Source organism: Anser anser (assembly GCF_964211835.1).
Source record: "Anser anser genome assembly, chromosome: 1".
Lineage (NCBI taxonomy): Eukaryota > Metazoa > Chordata > Aves > Anseriformes > Anatidae > Anser > Anser anser.
The window spans coordinates 91,868,306-91,896,049 of record NC_139720.1 but is presented as its reverse complement, the minus strand read 5'-3'; the positions used below and the strand labels follow the sequence as shown (position 1 = coordinate 91,896,049).

The 27,744-nt window shown below is 38.7% G+C and overlaps 1 protein-coding gene and 1 long non-coding RNA gene across 8 annotated transcripts in view; both read right to left on the bottom strand.

Annotated features, from left to right (window-relative positions):
• Positions 1-6,086: 6,086 nt before the first annotated feature.
• LOC310885457 lies at positions 6,087-8,505 on the bottom strand. 3 transcript variants are annotated; one of them, XR_014574808.1, is made up of 3 exons: positions 8,257-8,505; positions 7,226-7,359; positions 6,087-6,556 (listed from the first exon to the last, which is right to left on the bottom strand). It is a non-coding gene; the product is annotated as an uncharacterized lncRNA (long non-coding RNA). The 3 variants fall into 3 exon arrangements; XR_014574809.1 differs by lacking the exon at positions 8,257-8,505 and adding an exon at positions 8,164-8,205; XR_014574810.1 differs by lacking the exon at positions 8,257-8,505 and adding an exon at positions 8,164-8,193 and having other exon boundaries at positions 7,226-7,620.
• Positions 8,506-8,917: 412 nt separating this feature from the next.
• GUCA1C (guanylate cyclase activator 1C) overlaps positions 8,918-27,744 on the bottom strand; it is a 130,412-nt gene continuing 111,585 nt past the window's right edge. For all 5 annotated transcript variants that reach the window (XM_083833008.1, XM_083833010.1, XM_083833009.1 and 2 more), the window contains 3 exons: positions 17,306-17,455; positions 14,514-14,601; positions 8,918-11,426 (listed from right to left, as the gene is read on the bottom strand). In XM_083833008.1, coding sequence (XP_083689134.1) covers positions 11,296-11,426; positions 14,514-14,601; positions 17,306-17,455 — 369 coding nt within the window. In that variant the 3' untranslated portion in view covers positions 8,918-11,295. The remainder of the gene's footprint in view (positions 11,427-14,513; positions 14,602-17,305; positions 17,456-27,744) is intronic.

Genomic DNA, 27,744 nt, shown 5'->3' with positions numbered 1-27,744 from the left:
ATCTCCTGAGGATGGAAGATACATTTCCATAATGTTCTGTAAGTTCCGATGCTCTGCATCTGTACTGAACAGTAGAATTATTCATTGCAAATGATTTAGCTGAGATACATAGCCCTTTCGACTGCGAGCATACAAATTATGCATAAACAAGCTGTGATTTTTTGAATTTGTTTCTCATTTGCAATTGTTCAACAAAAAGCTGGGCAAACAAGTGTTAGCCCGCAAGGTATTTTTGAACTGGTTGAAATAAATATTTGGTCTGCATCATTCAAGAGCATATGTCTGGTCACTTGAACCAGATGAAACTATAGCTGTTCCTCAGCTAGAAAAGATTAGTTGCATTAAAAGGATGTGTCCATATCCTTATTAGAAAATTGCTCATAAACATTTGCAATTGCCTGAGAGAACTATAGTACGCAGAGAGTAAAAGGTTGTTTTCAGAACGGCATACTTCGACACAAGTGTTGCTGTGGAGTCTGGATAAAGAAGCATTATGTGGTTTAAGAGCACAGAAGTTGGTGCTTGTCAGGAGAAAACAGGAAATGGTTTTGCTGGGCTGCAGTTATGAAGGTTCACACCTTTCTAAGCTAGACTTGCTGCTGTGGAGAACAAAAAGAAAATAGAGCTGTACCTCAGCACTTGTTTCCTCTCCTCCTTTTTCAGCTCTCTGCTTCTTGTACAGTTGTGGCAAACTTTATGGAAGTCATCTCTCACCAGCTCTGTCCTGCAAGCGGAGATGTGAGCATAGCAGGGGCAGCAGTAGCTCAGCAGCTTCCGAACAACTGGAACTGTAACATTACCAAGGAAGGTAATGCTGCGTGGGGCACAAGCACCCCTTTTTTGCCCCCAGGAGCCCTCGAGCACACTACTGTATGGTCATGGTGTAGTAAGCTAGAGTTGAGTGGCATGTACTCTTACAGGTTGTAAAATTGCCTTATGTCCTACCTAAAATAAGGTGTGTGTGTATGAGGATCCTTCCTCTGCTACAAAGCTGGTAAAAATTCATGGCTATGAACAGGGAAGAGTTAAACCACCTTAGACACAAAGCCTTCAGTTTTCTTTGGGTGGCTTATCACTTCTGAGGTAGAAAGGCCAGTTGCATTGGTGTGTGGGATTCTGACTTTCTGATCTTCCTCTTCTTTGCCCCTTGCTTTCTTCTGTGGGATCTCTTCAAGCAATTGTGAAGATATTTCATACATGAAGATGGCTTTAAAATTAAGACAGGGTCTGCATGAAGATGGCTGGAAGATTGGGTTGCAGAAAAAGAAATTGATGGGGATGGATAAAGACTTGGTAGCAAAGTGCTAGGGTAGAAAATCAAAAAGTGTTGCACATTGGTAGTGGTAGCCTGCGAGGAGATGGGTAAAAATAGGAGCAGGGCCAAGAGGAACAGGGAAAGCCTGGAAAAACTTCCTTGAGCCCTCAAGAGATGGTTCAAGTGGGGATGCTTGTAGGCCCTTTTCTCAAGACATGAGGAAGAACTACATTTCTCCTGCTTGAAAACAAAAAAAAACAAAAAAGAAAAAAAAAAGGAAGATTTAGACTCAGTCCTCTCCCAGTTTAGCTGGGAAGGAAACAGTCAAGTGACAAGCGAGGAGCATAGGGTTTTGCACAGCTGCTGTGTTCTGAGGCACCCTGCCTGCTTTCACTCACCTCCTCAGTCATCTAGCACTCAAAGATTTGTACCGGAGTACCACTAGCTCCAGCTGTACACCTGCTACACAAGCCAGGACAGTGTTTCCTAGTGTCACCTCTGCTTAAAAAAATAGGTAAGATCATCGTAACAAGATAGGTGCTGGGAAGGAACAAAGGAGCTGTTATACAAAAGTTTGTATCTCCTGCTTAAATGTCTAAAAGGCCTTTGGTGATATCATAAACAGATTAGTAGCATGTGGGAGAACATACAATGATTGGGAATCCTGTACAGATACAAATTAGGATTATTTTTAGAGTGGAAATGAGAGCTGGACTTGTATCTGGTGACCATACTACTGAAAAGCTTATAGTAACATTAATTTCAAGCAAAGGGTCCTTTAAAAAACATTTGCATTCATTCAGGCTTTTCTAACTTTGCACTCATTTTGGTATCATAAAAACATGTGGAGATAGATCTGTCACCAAATACTAATCTCATAAACTCCACAAATGCTAACTAACACCATCTGTGGCAATTTTTACTGCAAATTATCCCAATATGGGAAGTGTTTCTTCAGTCCGATAAGCAGAGCCTTGCCATGGGAATAGTGTCACAAGGCCTCCTTGCACCATGGCTTGCATTTCCAGATGTCTGTTTTAGATATATATGAAAGGATACTTTCATATACTTTCAAGCAGACTGAAACTGTGGCAATAGCACAAAGACAGGGACAAACAAGCCGTCTTGCTCCGTTCATATCTGACTTGCTTATGTCGTACAAAATTTACATTCCTACTAGCAGCGGATGGCCATGTCACAAACATACAATGCCATCGTCACTGTCATGAAAAACTCTGGGTGGCTGTGAGGGGGCTTTGCTTTGAGGATTTCTCTGCCAGCTGAAGCAATTGTATGGATTATTTGTTGTACTATTTTCCCCTAGCTTGTGTACCTGCAGGACATGCACTTATGGCCATCTCTTACACACCCCCTTTCACTATGAGCTGTCTTAAACCATTGATCAGCACTTACCTTCAGTCTTGGGAGCAGCTTCTTGGCTGTTTTGTGCATTTGGCTTCTATTCAGACACCTGACAGCATTTGGCACTTTTTGAGACAGGAGGCAGAGAAGCTGACAGCAGAGCACATCCTATATCTGAATGGGCACAAACGTGTGTTCTGAAATGATCAAAACCCCCCAGGAAATACCAAATTAAGATTTATAATTGTGTTCTCCAGAGGCATTCACTAACCCTGGCAGGCAGAACACATCATTTCTGGAGCCTCCCTTTTTCTTTTCAGAGCAGCATTATGCCCTTCTTTTTGTTTGATTGTTCATATCAACTTCTTTAGACAGTAATATTGATGCTCTGCCCTATTGACACAAGTGTTTTCTCTTTCCACTGTCCTGGGAAAGTCAGCTCTTAGCTTGGATGCTCAGGAATCTCACCAGTTTGGATACTTTGGAAAAAACAACTGATAATTAGGAAGCTTGGATTTTTCATGTATTTGTTTTCCCTGTGCACTTTGAAGTCCTGGAGAAGAGCCTAAACTTTCTTGGAAAACTGAAGAAATACTCTGCTTAGAATAGTAGATAAGTAGTTCTGGTCACAAATTGTCGTTTGTGTTTTGTGAGCTTTTTGATGTTTACTATTATAGAATGTTGTTGGAAGTTATCATTAGTTAGAAGATCACTGAATTATTATGATCATCACCAGAAGCTGTTTGCTAGCTGGCACTACCATTAGAGGCTGAGCTGGTGAAGAGGATATCATAGGGAAGACTGACCTAATTAAAAACTAGTTCAAGACCCTCTTTTGAGATAGCAAACCTTTAGCACAGGAAAGGAACAATGCAAGAACAATAAAAAAAACACGGAAACTTAATTACAAGTGTTCAACTTTTTCCTCAAAGTATTAGCAACTTTTTAAAAGTGCGCTGTGTTTTAAATTTGAGAGGTTTTGAAATCCTGCAGGACAGAATGAGATTGTCAAATACATGTAATTTAAATAAAAAGAGGAGGAAATGCATCAACGCATCCTTTATTGTCTGAAATTATTAAAACTATTTGCCAGAGGTACACTGCCAATGCAAAAAAGAAAATAAAAAACCCAAACCAAAAAACAACCAACCCCAATTTTTATTGCCTTGTGGACAGAGATGGAAGGAATGTTTGGATGGATGCTAAGAATCAAAAGCTGTGCCTAAAGCCAGATAGCAGTTTAGTTCCTTTTGAAACACACAAAAAAATGCCATTTCTTTCCATAAATATTTCATTGTTTTTAACAGGAAAGTAATCATGGCACTGATATATATATTATTAAAAAAGTATTCCCAGAATACTTATATTCTTTCCCTACACCTGTCTGCAGTAGCCCATAGAAATACTGTGCTGCATAAAAGGTTAATAAGATTCTGAATAAATCAAGAGTTTGATATATCTTTAGACATTACTTGAAGAAATTCTGTTCCAGTTTGCAGTCAGTGGGATCATTGACTCTCATGGGACCACAAAGGCTCCATAAGTCCACATTCATTTAGCATTTTGAGTGTACTTTGGCTTTTCCAAGAAAGGTAGAGTTAAGAGATCTGTAATTACTATGGTTAAATTACTATATTCAAGAAGCCAGAAGACTAGATGCCTGATGGGAAAGGAGAATGGAATACCAAACATTTTCTCTGTCGATATTTTACCAGTCTAAGTTGTGAAAAGCAATGTTTGAGTATCATTGCCATTCAGAAGGTGCTTAGTGACCTGAGAAAAGAAGTTAATGGGCTTCGTAATAAACAGTTTTCCACAGCGTGCAAATTTATACTCTGTGTTAAAAAAACACACTTGCTGGCACCCTGATAACTTGGACAACTAATTAAAATAATCTAAAGAGGAATGAAAAAAGGTAAATGTGTTTTCCTGGGCTGTTGTACCTCCTCTTTGAAGAAAGAGAAGACATCTTGAGTGGTTAATTCCTTTGGTATCTGAGAAATAAAGTGCAATTAGCATTTAATTAGAACATAGGTACAAAAAAAAATGCTTGTTCAAATTATCACTATTTCAATACCCTGTTTGTGACATTACTAATCTGATTATTTCTGAATGCTAGACTGTCTCAGAAGGCAATTTTGGTTTGACTTCTTAGCACGAGATTGGCGTGTACAAAGCAGCACGTGACCTACTTTGGTTTCTTCATTCAAATGGTGCATTTTGATAAAGATTTTTAATTTAGTTAGGGCAGGGCAGCAAGGCATGACAAATCTCAGCTCAAATGAAATACTATTTACCTTCTGTTTAAAAAGAGCTTCACTGAGCATTTGTAGAATTAACGGAGTTTTAAAGTATAGAATTGTAGAATCATAAAGGTTGGAAAAGACCTCCAAGATCATCTGGTCCAACCATCCCACTACCACCAATGTCACCCACCAAACCATGTTCCTACGCGTCAGGTACAACCTCTCCTTAAACATCCCCAAGGGACGGTGACGCCACCACCTCCCTGGGCAACCCATTCCAATGCCTGACTGCTCTTTCTGAGAAGAAATGTCTCCTAATTTCCAGCATAAACCTCCCCTGGCACAACTTGAGGCCATTCCCTCTAGCCCTATCATCTGTGAGAAGAGGCTGACTCCCAGCTCCCTACACCTTCCTTTCAGATAGTTGTAGAGAGCAATAATGCCTCCCCTGAGCCTCCTCTTCTCCAGATTAAACAACCTCAGTTCCCTCAGTCGCTCCTCACAGGACTTGTGGTCCAGGCCCTTCACCAACTTTGTAGCCCTTCTCTGGGCACATTCCAGGCCCTCAATGTCCTTTTTGTAGTGAAGGGCCCAAAGCTGAACACACTACTCACACTACTGACCTCACCAGCATACAATCTATTTCACCACTCTTGTGGCTGGCTTGCTCACCACAGACGTGATTTAACTGCTGAGCACAGGGGTTCATGCAGTGGTGACAGAAAAATTGAGCCTTGCTGATACCAGAAGAAGGGTAAAGCCTTACTGCAGAACTTGTGGGCTGTAGAACTTTACCACATAGCAATACCAATGCTTAAAACAGCCAGTTATGTCTTTATTTCTGGCATTTCAATAGTAAGACTTATTACAACTGAACTCACAAATAGTAAATAGATAAATATAAATCAGCTTTAGACAGTTAGCCGTTATGAAAAATGCATCTACATCTTTATGTTGGCAAAACACCAAATGTTTTTATAATGGACAGTTCCAAGGCACTTGATGTGCTGATAGCATTTTATTTTATTTAGCTTTATTTATAGAAAAGGAATGGCTTCTTGAAGAATACTGGAGAGGAATGACATAGTATCTGAAAACTCTGTGCTGGTGGACAGGTGACACTTTCAGTGGTGCCAGTGACAGTCCCCTCCTCTGCGACCCCGGTACCACAACCCTGTGGGCTAGCTGGAGAATGACTAGAAAGGGCAGGAAATTTGGTGGCCATTTCACATTCAGTTCTCCAGTCATCAGTTCTCTGTTTCTGATGAATCCAGCAGAAATGTCCATATTCTGCATGGTGTTGCATACAGGCTGCTCCCTGACGGTGAGTGGAGGGGCAGGGCCTCACAACCAGGCCCTGCCGCCCAGGGGGAGCCCTGACAAAAGCTGGCTGAAGAAAAAAGCCTTCTCTTGTACAAGAAATGGCACTTAATGTGTTTAAATATTGGCCTTTTACCACAACACACCAACAGTTTTGGTGAACTGGAAATGCGGCCTAGCTCAGAAGCTGCCTCTGCACTTCACATTTTGCCTGTTGTGTATAGCAGCTGTGGTTTGCTATTTCAGCAGGCCCATGGTGAAGATGGCAGCTGGCTTTTCCACTGAGGGGCAGGCAGAGTGCCCTGTTGGGCGTTGTTACACTGTAAGGGTCCGGGAGAGGAGGCTGGGGGAGCACGAAAGTGCTCTGTAAAAGCTAAAAATAAAAAACACAAAAAACAGCCGGCAAGAAAGTGCTGGAAATGAGCCTCATCCTGCCCCACTCAGCCTCATGCATGGCGAGGCTGCATGCATGGTGAAGGGCAGGGCCTGAAGCACAGAACAAATACAACATGAACATGGTTCTTCACAGCCGGAGTCTTTTCCATACTTTAACATTTGGCTTTTCCTCTACAGCATGATCCTTATGGGACAAGGTTATGACAGCTTGATGTTCCTTCACGGGGCCTGTTGCCCTCTGCTTTTTCTACCTCTTCAGCTTTCCTCCTCTGCTTGTTTTCCCCATGGTTTTGTAGGATGTTCTGCACCTCCCTCCCTTCTGCCCTCCCCGCCTCTTCAGCATTTTGTGAGGGATATAGTGGTAGGTTTTTTTTTTTTTTTGGTAAACAGTACAGCTTTAAACGAGACAAGAACCTCAGATCTTATTTAAAGTAACTAGAACTTCAAACTGGAAGCAATTGAATTTGATGGTTTTACAACTCAAAAAATAGTATTTCATTACAGTTTTGATTATAGGCATAGTAACAACTCTGTAGTTAACAGTCTTAAATTCTCTCGCAGCTCTACTGCAGAGAAAGGGAAAATAAAAACTAAGTGAAGATGCAGGAAAATACTTAGAAAAAAATTTCTTTGTCAAATAAGTTACCTTTGATGGCTGTACCTTCTCTCACATAGCTGTTGTAGGCAAAAATCAGTGCAGGACATCACTTTTCAAGTCCATCCTTCTGTCTTCAGAGTCACGAGCCAGTGGTTTGTCTTCTGCTCAGTGTCCCAGTCAAACTGTAGAAGTAAAAGGGTCCCTGCCTGCTACGCATACCAGCCAAACCATGGCTCTCTTCCTAATCTTTAGATCAGAAGTTTTCAGGTCACTGGAGACCAAAGCAAGGGTTCACCAAAGCTTTATTATTAGTGTAGAAATGTTAATGATGCAAACAGTTGGGCAGGGACTGGAGAAAAGAGCCTGTTCCATCCAGCAGCTACATTTTGCCACGTTAAAAAACGTCATTCAGCTACTTTCTCCCTCAGCTTTCTAATAAAGGCCTGTCAAAAAAGTACAGTGTAAAGCTACATGTTTCCAACTTTTGGAATATTCTTCTATATTTAATAGAATGTTTAAAAATGATAATTAAAAATGCCTCCTTGAATTCTTCAGTAGTTTCTATAACCCCTCAAGACTTTTTGTAGACATTGAGCCAGTTTCTTCAAATAAATAGACATATGTCCTAACAGACAGGGAACCCGAGGCTTGAATATTTAACCATTATGCTCTACATGATACAGCTAATCTTACATAAGGTCAAAAATTAAATGCAGCTACGATATCTTTTCCACACCACAGCAAGCTTTCCTCCCACTTTGTCAGGGATGCATAACTATGGCATAAGGTTTAATCATGCCTGTTAATGCTTAAGCAATTTCATATCTATAAGAAAAGGTAATTTTCTTGTCGTTTTGAATTCTCAGATTCTCAGAAGAAAAAGTGCCTATTTATTTTTCTAGCATATTAAGCTACCAGAATAGAAAAGGAGATAACATTAGGACAATTATGAATTGTTTGAAAAAGAGAACTGTCATACTAATTACCTTTAGCTGTTTGGATGCAATAAAAAGAGCATAATGCCAAAAGGATTTCTTAACAGTAAAAGAGCTTATATTAGAAGAGAAACTACCAATTACCCTGTTGATTGGCTAAGCTCACCCAGCTGCACAGAGTGAATTTGAAACCTGTGGTTCTTTCCAAGGTGAATACGGTGACAAAACGATTAGCTATTCTCAGGGCACATTTATCCTAACTAAAACCTACCCCCCTGTGATGATGATATAGGCAGCCCAGCTTCTGCAGACTTTCACAGCTGGCATCTGTATCAGTCTTGTTGACAAAGACATTTCTTGAGAGCATATGCTATAATGTTTTTTTTTTTTTCCTTTTTCCTCCCATGCAGGGTTTTGTAGCAAAAGATCAGTGGCTCATCACTACCCCTTAACCACTTAAATATTTGCTAAGGGGTAAATGTAATGTGAGCTAACATTTGGCTTGCTTTTTCCTTTTCTGCTGTCTATTAAATCAGCAGTAAGCATTTGAACAGACAGGTCGGCTTACAATATTCCTTCTTTACTACAAAGCACCTGTGCGGTGATGAGCTGCAGCTTCAGGTTGTTTCAGAACAAGACTTCAGGGAGTCAGATTAGGCAGTTTTTGCATGTGCCACCTGATTTCACTGATACGTTCAATGAACACCTGACAAGTTTAAAAGACTGAGATCAGTAGAAAATTGTGACCACAATGCATTTATCTCAAGCACCTGTATATCGAATAGTGCTTAAGTCATTAAAGGAAACATACACTAATCTAGATGGAATCTTGTGAACAACCCCAAAAATGTGTGGAATTCTTGTAGGTAAATATTTTAGGAGATATGCCACAATGTTTACATTAAACAGAAAAGGTACTTTTTCTTAATTATGTAGGTTTCTGCTAAATAATTTTATATTGAAGTGTATAAAGTAAGTATGTCAGGTACTCCTTTAAAATTCAGTTTCACACACACAAAAGGCTAAGAACTTCCTTTACATATATTAATTTTTAATACAAAACAACACTCCCCTTGATTTGGTAATTCCCGTCATATAATTACAGTTGCACAGAAAAAATAGGCAAATTTAAATGGAAATACTCTCTTTTAATATCCATTTATTGAAAGAGAAAGAGAGAGAGAGACCAATATACGTAGACAGTAGTCATGTTTCAAAGTCAGAAACTTCATTATTTTAAAAGCAACAATCCAAAACACAGCTGTTTCTGTATACCCAAGTTGCTTAGATTGGACCACTGTATTTTAAATATTTTAGAGCCAGTTCTGAAGACCACCGTCCTCACAGAATTAAATGCAAAACAGTAGATAAAGAAAAATGATTTTCTGAAGTCTAGGTGTGAGAAAACTGATACTGACAGTGAGATATTAATGTGTCAATGATGAATAAATACAAGAACTTAAAGTTCGAACCCATCAGCAATCTCATACATCATTCTCTTTTTTGGGAAAGGATATAAAAGATTCAAATGTCAGAACTATAATGTCAGAACTGTTTATAATGTCAAGTGATGCTTGTTGCATACTTTTAGTATATTCCATTGATCAAACCAGAACCTGGGGAAATAATTGCAGATGATGGAGCACATTTCTGTGCAAATGGACACAGACTTGTAGTGACTTCAGAAAAAAAAAAAAACACCACACTTTTTCATATTTAAGTCTTAATAAGTGTTTCCTTCAACCTGCGCCTACCCATGCACAAATGATTTTGCATTAAGCTGATGTTTCTAACAGCATCTAGTATTAGTGTGATGCCTTCAGGGCACTGCCAGCCAAGGAGAACTTATTCTTACGACATAACGTAGTGATTTGATAGAACTGGTTGCAGACTTGAAAGAGAATCCATCCCAACGGAACTGGAGAGAGCTATGATTTTCCCTTTTCAGACAACTTGTGCAGTTACGTTTCAGCTTAAAGAATTAATCTTGTTTGTTAGAAAGTAAGGTTGAGTTGTTTTTAGCTTGGTTTCATAAAAAAATGAGACGTATGTGATCATGCCATCTGTGAATCCCTTCTCTGTACTCCTAACAGCTACCACATTCAGAGATGATTGCAACCCAGTTTGAAAGAAGGTAGAAGTCTCAAAGAGACTAAATTGCTAAAAGCTTTCACCCAGGTATCTGGGCAGGACAAAAATACCGTAGTACTCCCTGTCAGGGGAAGGCAGGAAGAATTCATCTGTTAAGCAGTCTGTTTGGCAGACACCAGCAGTCCCATCAGCATGAACTAGTCATCGTACATCTTACCTTTTGTCTCATGAAGCTGTGGCAGAGAGCCCAGTGAAAATGAACTGTTTTGCAAAGGAGGACATACAAGTCAAAGGACACATCTCTGGGAAACCAGATGATATTTGTTCCAGTGCTTACAAAATTGTTTGTTTTAAACATTCTTTGAACTTCTAATGCTACTCTACAAAGATAACAAAATTTCATCCCAGTGCTTCTATAAAAGTTAATTTGAAAGAACAGTAGCTGAACCTTGTGAAAAAACATCAAAACATCGTGTTATTTTATTTTACAGATGTAATGAAATCAAGAGTGGTAGATGGTTTCTTAAAGAGGATGCACATCTCTGGAATACTGAGCTGACTGAGGTGTTTCCCAGAAAATCTTCTCTGATTTTGAGCACTGATTAGATTAAATGTTAAGTTAATACAAGCCGGGCTTTGTTCTTAGTTGGTCCTGATAGGAGCCAATCCTACCTAGATGTTTATTGCCACATTTTAGATAGCAGGTTAAAGAACCTGTACTTGAAAGAATAAATTTATTAGTTCTCTGTTTTCTAGAAAGGTTGCACTTTATGATATTGTCACTGTTTTATTGATTATTCTGAACAGTGTTCATAGAGACCAAACAACTTATTTGTACTGCATCAAACATCTTTTCTATTATACGTAGCCAAAGGTTTGTGTTCTGTAGCTGCCACAGTCCTTAGCGAGAGACAGAATAAAGAAGAGGAGAGATGCGGAGTCAAGAGTGGAAATTCTGAGGGACAATTATTCCTGGAGCTGAGTGATTGTTATTGTCTGGGCTGGTTTTGACAACATCAAGCTCTCTGAATATATCAAATATTATCTTTCTTGAAACAATGACAACAGATGCCACATCCGTCACTGAATCCTTCAGATGCTGTGCCGCCTGCCGCTCTGTATGACTTTGAGTACGTTGGAAAGGTCAAAACTTTTTGTAATCAATTCCATTAGGTCTTCATCTCTTTCAACACCACTGATAAACTCTTCTAAAGTCAGTTCCCCTAAAAGAAAATCAGATACTCCTTAGGAACCAAGGAATGCAGCAATCACTCTCAACCCAACACAAGGCCATTCATGCCAGGTTGCATCCCCCAAGAACATTCCCTGTACTCTGCTGATATGCAAATGCAGGAAGAATATTTTCATATGTTTTCCCATTTTGCATCAGATTTTAGAACTCATATTCACTTTTCTTTATTAAAACAGATCAAATGCCACTTTCACAGAAGTTTAAGACAACTACAGTGCTTAGCATCTTCGACGACAGATGTGTGGGGAGAAGGGCTCTAATGAAGGGTTCATTCTGGCATAATTTAGCTGCATGAAGCTATTCTTACCAAGCTAACTGGAGTTTAGCTTATAGGTGGTTTTAACAGAGATTAGGGGATGATTTGCTGAGGATTTCAAAGCATATCCCCTGTGTTGACTACAAGGATTATTTAGAGCCAGGATAAGATGATGAAAAAAATCATTTAAGTGGTTTGATTAGAGAAATTCTTCCAAGCAACTGAAATGGTCATGATTTTTAAGATTTTTTGGGAGTGTGTAATTCTTTTGGACTCATTCCAAAATCAGGTAATACTTTGGAAATTGCAAGACAACCTCCTTTTTGCAGGAACAGGAATACCATATAACATTCTTCTTCTCCTGCTTACTTCCCTGGCAGCAAAGGCAAAGACCAGTCCTAGGCATCGGTCTGCTGGCAAGGTACACTGGAGTGTGCACGATTCTCTGGCTAGAAATTATTCCATTGATATTGTTTTTATTTGAGAGGGGAAACAGCCCTTGGTTTAAGAGGAAGAGTGATTCTTTCCTCTTAAGTTTTTTTTATGAAAATCATAAAAATGAATGATTTTTTTTTACTGAAATAAGAAATTGAAAGAGGCCAGGCAAAAAGAAACCTGCTGGATGACTTAGGGCCCCTGCATTCTGGGGCCCAACAATGTAAATCACATACACTTCTGGTAAATGCTTAAGGTAGATGAATTGTAGCTATTTTCACATTTAAGTGGTCCCTGCAGGTTTTTTTGTTTCTGTTTTGGTTTCTGTTCATGGCAACTTTGGAAGCTTAATCTGACTGAAAACCAAAAATGATCAGCATGTGAAGAATTTGAAAATGACCCATCGGCAATAAAGGCTGCTTCCTCTTTTGTCATATGGTCCCCACTGCCCTGTGAGCAGGCTCACATACACACTAAGTGAAAAGAGCCCCTCTAACGCAAGTCCTGGCTCTTAGGCTGCAGCGAGAGGAGTAAGACCCTCTCCAGTGGTTGATGTACAGTGTCCTGAGGATGTTCACTCCTCCCCTATCAACCCCAGTGCCCTCATATAATCCCAGGAGCGGAGCCAGAAGGAGCTGTCTCTGCACACTTGTCTGCATCTTTCTGCTTTGCTACTCATCCACTCACTTCTTCAGATCTTTCCCCCTGTCCCACATATTCCTCTTACTCCCCATCTCCTCCCCTCTTTGTCACCTTTGACTGACTGGAATGTATGAATAGGGTTCCTGGACTCATCAGATGGACCTGCTGTATCACTTTCCTGCTTATGCAGGTTTCAGTCGCCAGAACTGGACTGTCTGTTTCATGGTCTGTCCATTCCCTTCAGCAGGTCTTGACTTCCCTCCTTTGATCCCAGGGCTATATATTTCAAATTAACAATACCAGAATGCAAGTGCACAAAGAACACTGCAGTTACCAGCGAGATGAAGTTATGCTAGCATGTCCAGGCTCACTGGGACTGTGATGAGCCTGAAATTTCCTTCAAGTAATGAAAATAAATTGCAAGGCCATCAGGAGATTTGTTTTAGGGATTGCTCCCTGCTGCCATGAGATTATTTCTTGTACTTTAATGTGGGGAAGGCCATCACAACTTATTTGTCTATTTCATTTTATTTATTTATTTTATTTTTAATAAGCAGCTACAAGGAGGCAGCATAGCTTAAGATAAACTTCGAAAAATGTGTCCTATTTCTCAGGCTGAGTTAGTCCTGCTGCTCTGTAGCTATTTAAAAAAGTATCTAGTTATGGAAAGCAGTTTGAAAGGGGAGTATTATGAAGGTGATTCTGAATAATTCATGTTCTGGCGTCTCATTGCTAATATTGAAGACACAAGTTATTTTTTTAGCTGATGGTCTAGCTCAGATACAACTATTACTTGGAAGTAAACATATGGTCAAAGCAGGGGTCAAAGTAAAAAGTATCATAGTATTGGGGTTACATTCTAGAATATGACTGTGTTGTTTGGAGTCTGTAATTTGCCTTCACCCCAAAAATGGACCAAACAGGTGGGAAAAATGTTCTACCAGTTATTCATAAGCATCACAAGATCACTATTTATATTCTGATTATGTATTGCAAACAGCTTCCTTAAAAATAACTTCAATACACCAAATGAGACATCAAAAAAATGAACAAACAAAAAAAAGCCACAAATTCTTGGCTGGAATCTGATCTTGCTCTGCAATACTTTCCTAACATTTCTAATTTGTCAGTTACTATAGTGGTTGCCGGTAGGAGCATTTTCATGGTTAGGAATAGGAGGGAAGACATTCATGTGTGACAAGCTTTTTACTAGAAATAATTCTAAAGCAGTGAATTGAAGTCTTAGTTTCCAATTTTAAGTCCAATTGGCTTACTCTAGTTCTCTTAAGAAAAAACAATAGCATGTGTCTTAGCATGCGTTAACATTCAGACTTCAAGAGACATCCACTACGCTGTCCAATCTTTCAGACATGATAGGGCATGTGCAACCATGCATCTTAGTTGGTTTTCTTATTCAGTTTAGGTAGATTGAGCCGTTGCGGATATACTGAAAAAATACCTTCATTTTACTGTGCAACCAAAGCACTGCTATTTTGGATGAACAGTGCAAGACCTTCGTGTTTTAGCCACTATTGCATGTAATTCCTGTGCCAGGTTAATAGAGGCAGTACTGTAAATCTGGATGAGTATAGGTAAAGAAGAACAGAAAGGTTTTCAGTTTATCTAAAACAGAGTTCTTCAGTAGTGTGTTCAACTCCCCTCCTTACCCTGCACTCTCTCACGGGGAAAAACCCCTGCCATTACCAAGAAAACCTAAATTCTTACCATCATTGTTCACATCTATCTTCTGAAATATCATGTTCGTGAATTCTTCAGCGGACATGTTGGTGTGCCCATTAATAGCCTGGATAGCCTGAAGACAGAAATGCAGAAAGTTCCATCAGACTTTTCTCCTTCAAGTTGTGAAAACAATACACTGGCAACTGCAGTAATTGGGATGCAGCTCTTTAGTTCACCAACCCTTTCAAAATCGCTAAATAAATAGCTATTTCAAGTAAATCTTCAGTAATGAGGATTGGAAATTTAATTAACATAACACCGCCTGAAGATTACAGACCTCATTTACATATCTCTGAAGGTCTTCTGAAACCATGTGGCACCTCTGTTCTGCTATACCCTAGATTCCACACCAGCATTTTTATCTCAACCTAGAGAGTTCTGTGTGTTGAGAGTGCCCTGTGCTCTGTGTGATTTAAATGTAGTATTATTTTTCACAGCTGAAAGCACATGATGAGAAAGCCTAAGTCATTTTTCTATTAAAAAATGTTTAACTTAGTAATCACAAATAAAGTTAGACTGGCAGTCCTGAAAGTTGGCAGAATTTACTTGTCCTCCAAAGAAGTTAAGAAAAGTAATCTCCCCTCTGCTTTTTCTGTGGCAAAGGTATCCAATATTTGGAGTAAAGGTATAAATGAATACCTTTGCAAAATTGTGTCCCATTCACTGAGACAGTCATTTCTGCATTATGGTGATCATTCTGGCCAATAAAGAAGAAGCCTATATGTTAATAACTGGTGGCCTATATCCAACAAGCATGTGCTTATAGAGTTGGACTCAGAATCAATATCACAATTAGTGACTGAGAAAATAGATACATATCTATGTATAAACATCTATTTTTGTTATATAATGGGCACACTGTAGGCTTTTTTTTTTTTACATCTAATTATCATGAGATGAACTGTGTTGTGCAAGATAATTCACCATATGATTTTAGATACTATTTTAGAACTCATTATACAGAAATAAAATGCAAGCTAAACACATCCATCACTGGTGTAGAATTCCTAACCATCACTATCTTTACCGTACTTTGCACAGAGTTCTGAAAGGCAGCAAGAATTTTACAAAATATAGGTACATAAACTTGTTTGTATTACTCATTCGTACTATGGATACTTTTGGTATTTTGTATGCCTGACCCCAACGCAGCCTTCAGAAGGCTGTACCTCTGTCACAGTTAAATTTGTTGTAGTACTAAGAGGAAAGCAGTGCTTCCTGAAGTACTTGAATCACTGACTACCACAAAATCCCCCTAAATAATAAATTATCTGGACTGTTAAAAAGGCACTGACAGGGTGCCTGGCGCTATGGCAAGAATTTTGATGGCTTAAAATGATCTGCTGGTCCAAAGCTTGTATAGCTGTAGGGGCAGATGAAGTTTTAATAGGACTTATTTGATTTATATTAAAGTCTCAGATCTGATATATCTTTTTGGATAAACCCTTGATTACTGATGCTCAGTATAATTAAAGCCCTTACTGGCTGTGAGTCAGAATTTTTATTTTTGTTTAGAGTTTCATCTATTTTCATCTAGCCTAAGTCAAATGACTTGCACAGGTTTAACTTAAAGTTCTCTTACTCCAAAAGAGAAGCGGAAGTTTTACCAGTTAAGCTAAAAAAGAAATCTTTACATTAAAATGTTTTTAATTCTCTTTTTGGATAGAGTCCAAGACAAAGGCAGCTGCATCAATGCCTTCAAGTAGAAAATGATGGAGAATAGCAACAACAGAAAGATGACATTAGTCTTAAATGAGAAGAAATTGAGGCTGTGCAGCCTCTCTTTCTGCATTTAGAAAGCCGTTCTTTAGAAGGAGATGCATCAACTTAATTTGTTTGACCACATGGCTAATCTAGCTCTGGTTCCTTTCATTTGAGGCAGCAGCTCTTGAAAGTCTTTAACAGTGACTAGCCAGGCACCAGCAGCAAGACAGAATCTTGGAAAACTACTTTCCTTGTTTATTATGACATTAAATCCCTATTTAGATTTTATGCTCCCTGCAGCAAAACCTTGATCTGTAACAGGTTCTGTACATTTAGAAAGAAGTATTAAAAGTCATTCATATTTGCAAGGAACCCTATAATATCTTTTGGTTGAAAGCAGCTACTGAAGTGCAAAATATTAGTTCACCAGAGCAAGTTGAAAAATATGGAAATCATTGTGCAGAAAGAATTACACTGTTTTGGTTTGTGGGTTTGAAATAGGCCCATTTTCAGAAAAAAAAAGATTATCTACAATATTTGTATCAAAATGTCAGTGCAGGATTTAATGATAAAATTAAATTTCTCCAAGTTAATTTAAAAAAACAAGTAATGGCATTTGCAGTAAACAAATCTAAAAGCCTTTCAAAAAGAATGAAAATATTTGAATATTTTGATGACATCTATATTTTTTTTTGTGCAGAAAGTTCTGTTTGAGAAGCCATTTTTCCACAACAAACTGGCACAAATGCTTGCAAACAGCTGTTTTATTCATTATGCTACTTCAGCTCTACCCTGCCTTCTTATACAGTTTATCTCAATAATGTTTCTACTGTTTCTAAAGTTTTTCACTTTCAGTAAATCAGCATATATAGAGAATTATAGTTTAAAGTAAAATACTACTTAGATACGTTTATGTCAGTAAGCAAGAAACCAATGACAAGAGTGTCACTAGCCTGAACAGTTCTGGTTTTGTGACTGTAAAGCATTAGGTAAAATACAACATGTGATGAACTACTGATTCAGAGATAATGTGCTATCCCAAATGCAATTATTATTGGTCATAATTTGCTTACCGTGAATATGCTTAATAGTTCTTTTTTGTCAATACATCCATTTCCATCAGCGTCATATAGCTTAAAATACCATTTCAATTTTTGGTCAATTTTCCCTCGTATAACCAAATTTATTGCAGCTATGAACTCCAAGAAGTCTATAAATCCATCCTAAGAGAGAAAGAGAGAAAACCCCCATTTAATAATGTTCACTTTCTGTTCATTCTGTCAATTTCACAGAAACAGGTCACTGAATTCAATATACAAGCTGATTTATAAAGCACCTTAACATAGAAATTTCATGTGGTCTTTAAAAAGGATGAGCTCAACTGGAAGCACTGTAGGAAGAAGTGTTAGCTCAGATAGTTTTGTTCTTCCCTGAAAGCTGCAGGGGAAGCAAATCAATTCAGAGCAATTACTGTTGACATTGTTTGAAGAGAAGAAAAACAGGTTTGTGGTAGGCTTCTACATGCAGAAAGGGGGAGTCTGGGATACCCAGTTTGGTACTGTTGAGATGTCTGCAGTGGAGCTGCTTATCTTCATATGATTACTGCAGAAATATGGATGTTTTCCAGTGCAACAGAGATGCTCCAGGTGTTACTCATCTGAGAGATCATGCAATAAGAATTGTATGTGGTAACCAGTAACCTGGCATGAGCTCCAGATACTGTGGTTTATCTGTATAAGCATCAGGTCTCTCCGACTGATACATTTTGCATGGGATATAAAGCCTTCAGGTCATAAACTAGTTTCTAAATAGCGAGGATTGGGGGATATTCATAGCAAAGGAGCATTTGAGATTGATTTAATTCTGATTTGATTCTGATTGATTTTCTGCTTCCTTCTCTGAAACTACTGATGGACAGGACTCCATGGTCAGGTGGTCTAAGCTACTGTATAAAAGGGGTGAGGATGGAAGAACAGTTGCTGAATTTGGAGAGTACTTGCTCCAACTGTTTCTTATGTGCATATAAAAAGAATTAGCAGCTGGTAAATTTAATCTTGTGATCTTTACATTGGTCAGAATCCAAACACTTGGAAAACCTTGGAAAGATTGTCATCAGCTTCAGATGGCCTGTGACTTAGAAGACTGGATGAGTATCTACTAGGTTTATCATGTTACTTATTTTTATTGTCATACATCAGCAGGCATTAATCTGTCCTCCTGACGGTATTAGAACAAAGGAAAAGAAGTCTTGTAAAGGCATGGTGTGACTTATTGCCATACTTGTAGTGCTTGTTTTCATTTCTGTGCAAAGTTGTTCTGTGCAAAGCAGTAGCACCTAAGAAGTAAATCCAATCCAACACACTGGATTCAGTGTACAGGCAGAAATTGTGTATGCATATCTTGTGCAGGCTGATTTATGGCTTCACAGACTTTCTGTGCAGGTTCTGCCATCATTGCTGGATTTACTGTAATTTTAATTGCAGTAAAATCAGCGAAGCCAAAGATACCCCTCAACTGCAGTTTGGGATGAAATGAAATCTGACAGTAACTTCATGTAGTTTTCCAGCAAGATTAGGCCCAGTATTACAAGCAGATACTTTGCCAGAAAATGGCACATCATGTACCACAAACTTTATGCTTCTTTCTGGCACACCAACTTGGATTTTATTTTTGGAAATATTATTTCAAGAAACATCTCATCAGATATTTTACATTTCCACCCCCTAATTTTATAGATCTGTTAAGAAGGTGGTTAGATGCGTTTCACATTGCTGCTTCTTTATTGAATTTCATACTACTTATTGAAGCTACAGATTAGGTTTAGGCTTTCTTCATGTCTGTGACTAGATTCATTTTCTTTTCTTTTTTTTTTTTTTTTTTTTTCCTCCCTTATATTTCACTCTGGGTTTTGGAAAACTGTATTTTGTTAGCTTTCTTCTTATGTCTTTGTTTTACTTCCATTGCTCTGACCAGCAGCAGAATACCAGAAGTTTGGAAAATGTAAAAATCAGCTTAATGTTTTGTAGTATGAACTCTTATTTGGTGGATTATTTGGCCTGTCCCAAGCAGGAAGAGACTGAGGACCAAGGTAAAAAAACAAAGAACCAATCTCTGAAACATGTCTGAGAGACGCTGTGGTTGCTAGGAAAGCCCCAGACACATACGGCTGTAGACACACAAAGACCACCAGCAACATGGTAACCTCAGCAGCCACTGCTCCAGGAATATGAATACTGAGAAGGCCAACATGTTTATCTACATGATATGGAACCAGAAGAGTGTTGCACAGAGGCATTGACAAGAAGCATGCTGTTTTTCCTTTCTCCATCAAAAAACATACATTATATACAGAAAATATTTATGTGATGTGAAAGCTATAGAAATCATGATACACATATCCAGAGCTTTCCCAAAGAAAGATAAATACTGCTTTTTTTACAGTGGCAAAGAGAAGCCTCAGAATAGTGCATTAAATAATGGAAAAAATCATAACAATAACCTATGAAGATAATCCCCTGGTTCTTCAAGTACAATAAATAGTACAATAAATGTATTATGATGTTATTAAAAGAATACTGCAGTGCTGATTTACCCATCTGCTGCTCTATAACCATCCACAATACAAATGCCTAGGTATTTCCTCATGTGTCTCCGGGCTCTGTAAAACTTCATGCTGTGCAGCACACATGGTAAAGTATCTGTTGCTCATTAGGATGTCACTCAATCACAAGCAAAGGGACACCATAAAAATAATAAAATAAATAATAAGAAAATAGTAATAAAGGAAAACTAACAACAACAAAGCACCAAAACCACAATAAGCAGAACTGTTTACCAGCTGGAAGACAGAAATAATTTACTTCCAGTGCTTTATTATGTTATTGCAAAGTGCTAATTCAAAATATTTTTATTCAAAGGAGTTAGCGCTAATGAAACCTGCTTATTTGACATTTTAGGACACCGGACAGAGCAGGGTGATTGATAGAGTTGTTGAGTGTCAGGGCTTATTGTCTGTGCCTGTGTGGAGCTGGCACCTGCCTACCTTGGAGGCAACGTGTTACTCTCAATGCCGCCAGCATTCAGAGGGAGGGTGAATTTATCCTCCCTTCCCTGCCTGCATACATAAAGTCTGCTGGGCTAAGCTCACAAGATATACTCTCTAGATACAGTGGAAAAGGAGGAAAATCTCCCTCACAAAATGGGGGAAATCTCCCCAAAGTGGTTCTGAGGAGAGGGCTGGAGAACCACTGAAAAGCCCTCAAAACTTCTTTTAGATGCCCCTGAGTAAGTCTTAAAGACTTACTCCTTACCTTAACAGACAGTAAAAATAAATAAACAAATAAATGTATTTTTAGCCTCCACGAACTTGATCAGGAGAACCACAAGCTTAAGGGCAGACTGAACCACATGATAGTTGTGCTTGCTAGTTCCCCTTGACGTTGTGATTGGCTTTCATTTCACTGATGGGCGTTTTCAAAGCCCCTTGTGACAGTGTTTAATTTACAAAACAAGCACAAAAACAGACTCCAAAACTGGAAGGAGAATTTTTTGATTGCATGACACTAATCCTCAGGGCCCTAAGGGCACCACCAGCTCTGACTGTCTCTGCATGGACTGCCGTGCTCTGCCCAGGCCCCATGCCTGCTCCCTGGGCTGCAGGTGTGCCATCCCCTGAGGCCCCGGCCTGCCCGCTGTCCCCAGGCCCCGTGTAGGCCCTGCCTTTGCCATGGCTGCCCTGTGCTCATCCTGTCTTAGCTGCTCGCCAACACAAAACTGCCACATTTACCCTCAGCCCCTACAGGGCTGAGTTCTCTCTTCCTTCTTGGTCTCTTTCCAGGGCCTGCACAATGCTCTGCACCTGCTGTGCAGACCTTGCCTCCAGACACAACTGCAGAGCTGAGTGACCTGCCTTGGAAACCACGTCTTTGGGCTTGCTAAGCTACTTACTGCCATCAGGCTGTGTCAAGTGGGCGTTTATGAAACAAGACCTTCTGTTTAGTGGAGATCTTACTGATTACACCCAGCAAAATTTGTCCCTTTCTTTTTAGCACACCTGTGACCTGGAAGCATCAGACTAATTTGAGAACAAGCTCCCATGCAGGCAATAAAGGCGGTCAGTGGTCTCACCCTGCCGTTCGCCCTTGACTCTGCTAGCAGAAGCTTCTAGCACTGTGAGACATTTCCCACTGCCCAGCTCCTGAGCAGTAAAAAGCAGCTCCGTGACATTAGGACCGGAGAAAGAAGAAAGAAGACAACAAAGCTGAATGCCCGAGAATCTGAGCTCAGCCTCACAATATTGAAAAGGTTAAAGTAAAAGTGAGCTGGAGCTGTGAATATCTGTTCTGAAGGAAAAGATTCAGGTGAAGAACTTGCAACTAAATTAGTTTTAAGCAACAGTGAATACCACAGGGTGAAAGGCCTCTGTTCACTTCAGTCAAGGTCAGACTACCAGAATGATGCAGCCCACATACTGGAAAGAATGGTGACAAGGTCTGAGGATTTACCATCCCAAAATTGAATGATCTGAAGCATCTCCATGTTTGAAAACAACTAGCTTGAAAACCTAGCTAGAAAGAAGCAAATGACAGGTGACATTTTCCTTTGTGCCAGAAACATGAGATTTCCCTGAATCTGGACAAGGGCAACATGGTATATAAAAATGGGACTATTCATTAGTTATTAAATTACTCTGTTTTCAGGAGATCCCATATTATCTTTTTTTTTTTTTGTGAGATATTTTTGTTTCAGAATGTCAGTTTATGTGCAATTGCTGGAGGCTGCCCACTTATACTCAGTCAGGACAGAGAGCCGTGTTCTGTGAAGGGAAAGGACAGTGAAGGAATGGCGGCCTTATGCAATTAGTACTCAAACCCTGAAAGCCTGAGAAGGGCTTTATGCTTTGGTTCCTAGAATAGTGTTGTTAATCTTCACAGGTCCTTAAAAAACTCTCACAGCTTCAAATTATTTGGATACAGATTAAAAATAATTGAATTGGAAGCTGTGAATACACAGCTAATCCTAAACAGCACAGTAATTCGGGGTTTGGGCAGAACAACCAGAACTGGGCATTTTGGGTGTGAAGCTCTTGAACATGATTTCTGGACAGTGTTGATGCAGTCCTATGGAGACAGATTCTGGGTGAGCCAGCTATCTCCTGCCACACACAACAGTTACACATATGGAAAAGGACAATTTCTGTCCCCACAAAACCCCACTAATAGTGAACTCATCGTCTTACCTGGAGTACTGAGGACTCTATTAAGTGTCTATAAGTGGTGCCTTGTTTTCAGATTTGCTCCTGAAAAATCTCTAAATCTCAACGTGACAGCAGGAGAATAGCTCAACAGACTTTATCTGGATTGACAAGTGTGCAAATATAGACTGTCCAGGTATTTCAAACCAAGGGCTTAAAACATTAAGCCACCTTCCCTTCCCACCCCGTCTTTTAGACTGCTATTTAAACCTGATAACAGAGAGAGAAGCGGTTATGTATATATTGGCACAGGTCAAATAGCAGATTACCACAGCTCAGAATAACTGCGAAATTTATAGCTAATCCTGTGTACTCCTCCCTTTCTGTCTGGCCCTACCAATTCATAGTCCTGGTTTCTCCATACTCAGAAAACTAAAGGTGGATTCATTTTGATCCATTGCATCTTCCCCAATTTCCTTGCCTTTTTTTTGTTTGTTTGTTTTGTTTGTTTCTAATTTCTGAAGACTTTCAGCTGTTCATCAAAGGCAGCATACAGATTATTGAAGAAATACAGAGCTACTTGTGACTCTGCTACTTTGACATGTCCCAGAGGTCTGATGGAGTTTGGGGCTTGGAGAAGACTCCAGGCTTCCCTCAGGCTGTGGCCAGAATCACCAGTTTCCTCAGTAAACAAAGCTAGCATTTGTCACAGGGCAAGGGGGAAACTCTTGGCAAGCAAAGGCTATTAGGTAAGAACGAAGAAAGAAGCAGGGAATTAGGAGCAGCAAATCTTTAAGTGGTTTTGTGACAGCTGCAAACCCACTGTTATATAAAGAGACCAGGCTATATTGATCAGCCTGTTACACAAGGTTCTGCTTTGTCAAGCTCAAGACCTGTGATATTTGGGGACAGAAAATACCAGGCTTTCAGGTGTGTTCACCACCCTGGCGAAACCTGTTGAAATCCAAAATGCTAGGATGACTAACAATTATATTTCTTTAAAATTAACAGCTCCCCTTCTCCCTCACTCCCCCCTCCCACCCCCCCCAGCTAGCTGCCACCACTCACCATTTTCTTTTGAGGTTACTGGCCAAGCAAGGAGACATGGATGTCACCAAGGCACTGGGCTGGGCCCTGTGCTCAGCCTGTGGCATGGCAGAGCAGCATCCAGGAGGGCTGTACAGAAGGAAAGCACGTGCCCAAGGACCTAGCCCTCCACCACTGCCTCCCAGATGATGGGGTTCAGCTTTCTCCACCCCCTAATATTGAGCCTCTGCCCATGTTTTTAGGACCATCCTTATCAATTTATAATAAAGCAGTGGGCAAGAGAGAGAAAACAACAACAAAAAACACACAGCCATGACTCCGTGGCCTTCTGTTTTTCCAGCAAATTTTTTGTTGACAGTTCAAGCAAATTTTTCTTGCTTGACAAACCTATAGAAAAAGGACTTTGAAGACACAAATGCCTTCTTGTGGCAGATGCTCTATATGGCAGATAACCACAGGTGAGTCATATTTTAGGCATTAATGTTTCAAGGAATGTATGTAAGAAATCTCCCCCAAATTAAAACACATTTCCTATCGTTCTCTAGACTACTCTGTACTATCAGATAAAGGACCTCAAGGGAAAAAAAGTTAATACTTTACCTTCTTTATCTCATAAGCATTTTTTATTTCTGTAATAATGGAAGATTATGGATCATGTCTCATCACAAGAACAATATAAATTTAGTGTCATTACATGAGTTTGTGACCAAGTTAGTTAAGAGAGATCACCCAATTTCTGTTGCATTTCTTCTGCAATTATTATCATTTCCAAAGCTTAGTTCACCAACATCATTATCACCAACAAATGCGTTAATCACAGTTGCATACTTTTGGATATTTCAAAGCAACACTAAAGTGCTAAAGGAAGAAAAAACAAAATGTAAACTAGGAGTACCCTTCAACTGCTCTATTCAGAATTATTAAGGCAATAAATAGAAAAAAACTATGGTTGTACTTCTAAAAATAATTTCTTTAAATAAACATATTACTGAACTCTTTCTCTTTAAATTCATTGTTCTCTTTATCTACATCATAATTTAACAAGCAGTATTTTAAAGTAATTGTGATTAAATGTGCAAAGTTAATCTTCATTGCCTGTTCACTTAATGTGATAAAATTCAGCATTAACTGGTAATGTTAGTAATATGCTCCAAGTGCTTTTAAATCTCAATGACAACTGCATAGTACATGCTAATTTGTGTACACTTAAATGAAATTTTCAAAGAAGCCCTACACACTTTGCTACAAAGGTATAATTGCTTCAGCTTGATGTATAAGATTGGTCATTGAGTAGGTGCACAGGAGACAACTCTAAAACTTTCCTTTTGTTTTCCTTTTGTAAAGGACCTAAAGGCTGGGCAGTCTTAGCTTGTGCAGATCTCATGTGCTGGGTCTTATTGTGAAAGGGGACTCCTGACAGCCAGCTGCCAAAGCAGTAGTGGGTGCAGCAGAATTCATCTGTACTCAAGAATTCAAGAATTCCTCTGTACTGACATTTAGCAAGTGATGGTTTTACTGACATTATTAAAATAGTCTTTTAGCTGGCAATGACACACTATTATAGTGTAAGTTAGTACTATTACAGCAATAAATCCTATACCAAACCATTAGAAAACAAAATTAGGATTGTGAAATTGCACCAATAATTATGGGAAATCCTTACAAAGTAACGGATTCCTATAGCCTTTTTGGAATCAATATAAAAAACGTTTTTTTTTTTTTTAAATCTGGAGGTAAGAAGAAGAAAAAAGACATTCTTTAAAACCATCTATAAATTGAGTAATGTTTCTTGGAGCCAGATTAAATAGTTACAGAAAATCATTTCTATTCAGTGGTGTTTTTTTTTTTTTTTTTTTTAACAGTCCATTTAAAAGACACTTAGGCATACTGACAAAAATGATATAACTATACTACTTTGAACACAGAAAACCATATTTTAATCTTGTCCTTATTTACAGTAATCAGACTAGTTACTTTATGTTGGAGATAATTTTATGCAACATTACTTCAGATTAAGGCGAAACAAATGGTCTGGCTTTGTTGGTTTTGTTGCTTTTGTTGGATTGTGTCCAAAACTAATGTGAAAAGGATTTCTACATGTACATATCAACTCCAAAAAGCCAGAATATTTCAAGAAAAGCTGTAGATTTCTGTTACTTCTGACAGAAGGATTATTTCTGACTAAGAGACATTTCTATTCTTATTTTCATCTAGCCCTTGGTTTAGAAGCTAATTAATTTTTTGACACACAGGTTTTTATTGCTGACTTTACAATGTGACAGCTATGATTGCCATGAAAAGAAAAACATTTTAAAAATATTTCCTGTTGTGTAGACTTATTTAGAGGCAATTGTGAGAATGAAAAAGTGTTCAAAACCAGAAAAAGCAAGAGTTTTACTTCTTTAGGCAAAGTGTTAGCCCTACCCATGTGTGCTGAACCAACACAAGAATCTCAGGAAGGACAGAAAAGAAGTGACATAAAACCTAGCATGTCTTGCAAGCACAATATCAGCTTATATGGCTCTTGACCCCTTATTGCAGTATGTAATGCATGTGTTGCTGTTTTAGCTTTACTGCTTTGGCTAACCTGGCTGATTAGAGTAAGCTAGGAAAAGTTACATGCCCGAAAAGTTATGCCAGCCTAAAGATAACCCTAAAACTACATGTGCAGCTGAACTTATGTTTCCAAAACTATTTGAAGACTTAGGATACAAAAACCAAAAGCTGTTCAGAAAAGTCTAGGAAAATATTTTTATAATTATCATCCTCTCACAACTATAAGCTATAACATCAAATGTGTGTCAACTTTGGTAGTGCCTCTAGAGATGTAGGAATGCAACAGTCTAGGCAGTTTCTTAAGCAGTGTGACAATTCATATCATAGCAGCTATTTGGGGTTCTCGAGACACTTCCGAGGAAGGCAGTCTAAGAAAGGAAGCCCAACTGGAGAACCAAGTTGTAAGCAAAGGAAAATAAACAGAGATACCCTGAGTCATTCTAATTAATCTCATAAGAAAATGGAACACTTAATATTTAGGTTCCAGGTAGCGTTTGAAGTATTGCTCACTGGCAATGCTTTGAAAGCTCTTCATGTTCTCATGGGAACATGGAAGGCAGCTGTCACATAGTGAGAGGAAACCATTGCATAGTTGGGCCATATCAAACATTTACAACTTATCACTTCATGTCAATGAAAATAACATTTCTTTGTCTCTCACACTTCTTAAGAAGGGGGAAAAAGTGGAGGAAAAAGCAACTGCAAGTCAATGAGTTGCAGTTATCACAAAAACATCTACAAAAAACGTTAAATATTTGTGTGAGTGTTTTTATATTTTTCTTAGAATGAGCTACAACCACTGCTTTCACAGAGGATTTCATAGCAAATGATGTACATTTCCTTCTACTACAATACCCAAGGGGAGATATCGACTAATCCCATTCAAGCCACAATACCCAGAGAGGATAATATCTATTTATAGTCAGACCACAGAATAAGATGATGAAAAGTCTACCTGAAAATCACTGTAAATCAAAAAAAATAAAATAAAGGCACAGAAGTACAGTAGGGAAGGAGGTAGAGTGAGGAAAAAAGGAGTGGTGATCTGGCTCCCAACAAAAGATGTTTTGAGATTTAGTTTTCATTGCTATGTAGACATTTTGACAGGCAACTGTTCTATTGAAGTAACACACTTTTGCATTTCTTATTATCTGTTCTGCAGTAAATAATCTGCCGTAACTTTCTTCTTTAGATTTTAAAATGGATTCCTTTTCAAATTTTTTTATCTTTTCTAATCTGCATAATGATATCAGATGAACTCTATTTTATCACAGGACTACTTTAAATATTAAATGAAAAAGCACAAACTAGAAAGATGACTACAGATTAACAGCAGTTGTTGATTACTTACCTAAAGATTTTTGTAAACTCTTTGCTATGGAGCATCCACTTTTTTGCACCTACCAACTTAATCTCTGCACAGGAGGTTTAGCAAGAACTACTGTTCTCTGTTGAGGACCATCTGATGCTTTACAAAACGTTAGCAGAAAATCCTTGAAATTGCATGTTTTTCCTCTAGAGCTACATACCAAAATCCTATTAATCTTCTTTACTCTTCATAGTGTATCTAACTTTTAAAATACAATTTTCTTACAAAATGACAAGACATTTATTCTTGTATCTAGTTTCAATTAATGCTGAAATAGGGAATAAGAGAACTACCATAGCGGCATCCCATTTTCAGTACATTGTTTCACACGTTAAATGGCTATGTAA